The sequence below is a fragment of the Notechis scutatus genome, chromosome Z (genome assembly GCF_049901735.1).
Source record: "Notechis scutatus isolate UNSWTSFEM ecotype Mainland chromosome Z, rNotScu1.2, whole genome shotgun sequence".
NCBI lineage: Eukaryota > Metazoa > Chordata > Lepidosauria > Squamata > Elapidae > Notechis > Notechis scutatus.
The window spans coordinates 124,740,388-124,745,323 of NC_142025.1; the positions used below are offsets into that span (position 1 = coordinate 124,740,388).

The following is a 4,936-nucleotide window of genomic DNA, read 5'->3' on the forward strand; positions in this document are numbered from 1 at the left end:
CATATTCCAATTCTGTTGTTTTCTTATTATAAAACTCCTCTTACTTATCATTTGGTGCATATTGCTATTAAGAATATATTTTGATTATTCTCTATTATCTCCACCATCAATATCCTCCCATCTTCATCTGTGAAAATTAGTTTAACTTTTATTGTATTTTTAATATATAGTGCTGCCCCTCTTTTGCTTGGCTGTGCCAATAAAGTATATAAATTATCAATTCTGGGGTAGTCCAAAACTTGAACATGTTGTTTTTTAATATGTATCTCTTGTAAGCAAATTATATTTAATTTTAATTTTTCTAATTTGTTAAAAGTCCTTTTCTTCCAATGGCTCAATTCAATCCATTTATATTTTCTTCCATTATGTACACTTTATAGGTAGGATTTATTGCTCTCATTGTTCTTTGCTCTTTTGCTTCCACCCTTCCACCTGTTGCCCCTTTTTCTAGTGCCCTTTCATATCTTTTTCCTCTGTCTCTTTTTTCAGCCATCTCCTCCCGATATTTAATTATTTCCCCATCTCTTGTTCTCTCTTCTTCTTTTCTCTGAAATATTCATCATAGAATTGCTCTGCTTTTTCTATTGAATCCAATATATGTCTTTGTTCTTGCCAATAGACCATCAAGCCTTCCGGAAACAACCATCTGTAATTCGCTCCTTTCGTAATTAGAATCTTTATCAGGAACTGATACTCTCTTCTCAAATCTCTCACTCTTCTCGGTACTTGTTTTAAGACCGTAACCACTTTCCCTTTATATTTCAATGCTCTTTGTAATATTTCTGTTCTAATTGCCTTCTTAGTAAATCTCACATGTACTTCTCTGGGTAATTTGTTTCTCATTGCATATCTGGTATATACTCTAAATATTTCATCAATTCCATCCATCATTCTTTCTTTTGGTACTTCCATAGCTCCTGCCAGTATCTCTGTCATTATCTTTGCCAGATTTTCTCCTTTTTCCTCCTCCACATTTTGAAATCTTAGATAAAAATCAGTTCTGTCCATTTCCAATGAGATCATTGTCTTTCCCTTGTCTTGTTCTGCTACTGTCAGTCTGTAATCTATTTCTCCTACTTTTTTCTCTGTCCGATCTGCTCTTTCTTCTATTTTTTGCATCCTTTTTTCATTCATCATCATCATCTGTTGTATATTCTCTATTTTCTCTTTCACTTTTTCCATTTTATCTTCCATTTGCTTCCCTTGATTTTGTGTTGCTTGCATCATTATCTTTAATTCTTGCATTGAGATTTCCTTTTTTTTCCTTTTCCTTTTCTTTTTCCTGTTGTATCATAGCTTGTATTGACCCTCTGGGCTTAGGGAAGGGGAGGTAGAAATTGAAGATACCAGTGTAACTGTCTTCCTAATCTCAGACAGCTGTAATCCCAAACAGAGAGTATCTGCCAATTGATCCAAGCCCAGCTTTATTCTGGTTCTTCTCTACCTTAATCCAATTTTGAGAAAATCATACCCTCAGGGCCAAAAAGAAGAAAAATAAAAGTTTAATATAAAATATAAAAATGGAGGAATCAAGAATACAAAATCCACAGAGGAACCACCAAGGAACCGTACAAAAAAGAAGAAAAGAATAATAAAAAAAATAAAAATTAATCCAATAGTAGTAATCCAATAGTAAAAAAAAAAAAAAATACCCCAGGCAATAGATATATTTAAAAAATGAAAAAAGAGTATCCCCAAAAAAGAAACTGGGATAAAGGAGTAAAAATAAAAAGTGAAAAAACAAAAGGCAGTGTCAGAAGCAAAGAACAGAACAAAAATAAAATGACCAGCAGTTATCCAAGTATTAGGTAAAATTCACAAAGCAAGTCCAAGCCACCTTCTAGTGTCCAAAAAGGCAAACCAAGATATCAAAACAAAGTATAATACAGAGTCAAAATAATCTTCCTCTCTTTATTCTTCAATTCCCAGCTGCTTAGATTGTTTTACAAGAGCTGCACCTGTTTAAACAAAAGTTCAGCACTCAGCTCTCTCTCTCTCTCTTAAGTCTAAACAGCCTGTAGTCAAAAAAAAGTTTCTCTTCCTTTCCCACAGATTCAGTCCAGATTTCTCCAGAGTTTCCTGTAGCCTTTAGGTGGCACCGTTGCTTTGCTTTCTCTTCTTTGATATATTGTTTCAAAGAATTTCACTTTTAAAATGTATAGATTAACATATAAAAAGCAAAAAGGGGAAAGGGAAAAATAGTCCAATATTTAAAATTAGAATGAATCTTTCTCAATTTATTCCCACAGGTCCAGTCCAGTTAAAATTTGTATCTTTTTAAAATCACAGTAAAGTAGTCCTGATTTAATTTAACAGTTTAAAACACACTGTCCTCACTGCTTAATCCCTCTCTTCTATCTTCTTGTCTTCTTCAAAAAAATTTCCCCTTAGGGTGCTCTTTTATTTTTAGCAGAAAATTTTAAAAAATCATGACAGTTTTGACACACTTTCCTTTCTTTTCAAGTCAACCTTGAGCCTAGTGAGATTCAATCTGCCAATTGCAGGCAGCTGGCAGGCAGCAGAAGTAGCCTGCAGTTCTGCAGTCTAACCACTGCGCCACCACACTTCTTATGAAATCCCAGTCTAGGGATCCCAAAGGTAGACTAGACTGAGAAACTTTTTTAAAAAATTGCAAAAAAGTAATGGTACATTTCTTCTATGCTCTTGCCAAAAAAACTTATCCATGAAATCATGAGAAGTCAAGCTTAAACCAAGAGGACATCCATTTTTTTTCTTCCCACCAGTATGATGTTGTAAGAATGTCCTTAGAACATTGAAAGTAATGTGATTTAAACATGAACTTGGCTATTGGTAATTTATCTTGTGAGATGTTGCTTATCCAGATACATATGTTCACAAATAAGGAACAACTTTCACTGACATGATTTTACATACTCAGATGAATATTGAGAAAATCCATTAAAGATGCTAAAGAAAAGGAAAGGGGGTTTAGATCAGAAAACAAGTTTTATCATTGGTTTGTTGGTTTATTTGGGTCAGATGCATCACAATTAAAATAAGGCACATTATATTACACAAAATTTAAAATATATACAAATTAAGCAGATCTTGCCAGACTTCAGCAACATTAATTGTGTTCTCTCACACTGCCATGAGGTCTTTAAATGTGTACTGATCAGGACACAAAGGACAGGTATACATGTGTGTTATTGTCTGAGTGTCACCACAATTGCAAAGGGCAGAAGCCACTGAATAGCTCTATTTATTCAGTGTGACTCTGCATCTTGTTTGTACCCATGTGCAGTCAGGTGCTCATTTCTCATTGATGGCTCCATATTGTGTAATATGCTAGCCCAGATTCACTGTTGGCTCTTATCCTCTTTGCATTTAGCCCTTCAAATTTTCAGAACTTAATGATGACAATGATGATGGTTTATATTTTTCTTGTATTATTTTAATATTTGAGATGTTCTGTCTAGACCAATTTTCCTTTTCAAATAAAATTATTCTCATACTGAATTACCTCAAGGTAAGAAGCATTGAAATTAGAGCGGAGTGATTTATTTAGAGTCTATCTTTAGAGCCAACCATTAGCCAAGTAATAAGTCATTTCTTTGGAACCAACTGTTCAAGGAAAATGTAGGGGTTTTTGTTGATTTTTGCATGAGTCAATGTAGAAGAAAACAAGGAGAGAATTGTATACATTCAGGGCTACAGCACATACATTTATGTTATACCAGCAGGAGAGACTGACATCATTTATACTGTGATAGGTGTCATAATCAACCCTGATATATCTGCTAATAATTTATGTAGTGCCTCCTTTACTTGATCATTCCTCAGACAGTAGATCAAGGGGTTGAGAAAAGGTATAATGGCAGCATAGAAGAGTGTTATTGTCTTATTAATTTTTAAATAACTTTCTCCAACTGGAATTACATACATAGCTCCTACAGTGCTGTAGAAAATTGTCACCACCAAAAGGTGCATAGATATAGTGTTGAAGCCCTTCCTAGAATTCCCTTTACTGGGAGATTTCATCAAAGTATAAATCACAGTGCCATAGGATAGCATAACAAATAATACATTGCTTAAAAACAGAATGTGCACAATAATTTGACAAATCAATGGAGCTTTTCCAAGTGGAGGACAAGCCACAGATAGCAGCGGAACAAGGTCACACAGAAAATGGTCAATAATGTTGGGTCCACAGAAGGATAACTTAGAAATCAAAACAACAGGTGTGATGTACCCCAAGAAACCAAGGATCCAACAAATGGTTACCAGAATATAACAGGAATGTGGGGACATGATGTTCTGGTACTGTAATGGGTAGCAGATGGCTAAGTATCGATCTAAAGCCATGGCTGAAAGGAAGAAGAATTCAGTGGTGCCAAGAGAGAACAAGAGATAGAACTGGAGGAAGCAAGCATGGAAAGAGATAACCTGGTTATGGGTCACAAGATCAAAAAGCATACAGGGAATCGTGGTGGTTACATAGCACATCTCCAGCCAGGAAAAGTTACTCAGAAGGATGTACATGGGAACTTGGCCCAGATGGGTATATCGACAGACCAGTGTTATAATGGTGCTGTTTTCAACCAATGTTAGAACATAAAGTATAATCAAGATTACAAGCAATAAGAAGCGTTTTTGCTGATCCATTCCAAATCCCAGCAAAATGAATTCCTGGGCTGCAGTCCCATTGACCAACTCCATCTGGAATCATATAAGTTTACATATCTCAAGGTAACTATTTTATTGATCAAAAACCTGACTAAATATCACACCTTGTACTAATGACATCTTAAATAGTAAACTTAGATAATCATAACACTTTTACAGAAGTTCAAGAAACTATGAATTTCGCCAATGTTCATTGAAGAATGCACTTCAGTGCTTGATGTCTGGAAGGTATCACTACTTGAATTGCTGGAGTAGAATCGCGTTATTTTGGCTGCAAAAATCCAGGCAA

The 4,936-nt window shown here is 34.9% G+C and overlaps 1 protein-coding gene across 1 annotated transcript; it reads right to left on the minus strand.

Moving 5' to 3' along the window:
• Nucleotides 1–3,720: 3,720 nt before the first annotated feature.
• LOC113432507 (olfactory receptor 11G2-like) lies at nt 3,721–4,680 on the minus strand. The gene has a single exon (XM_026694633.2). The coding sequence runs from the start codon at nt 4,678–4,680 to the stop codon at nt 3,721–3,723; it is 960 nt and encodes a 319-aa protein (XP_026550418.2).
• Nucleotides 4,681–4,936: the final 256 nt, after the last annotated feature.

Excerpts from the sequence above, each read along its gene's own strand:
- LOC113432507 (XM_026694633.2), bottom strand. The coding sequence starts at position 4,680 with ATGGAGTTGGTCAATGGGACTGCAGCCCAGGAATTCATTTTGCTGGGA.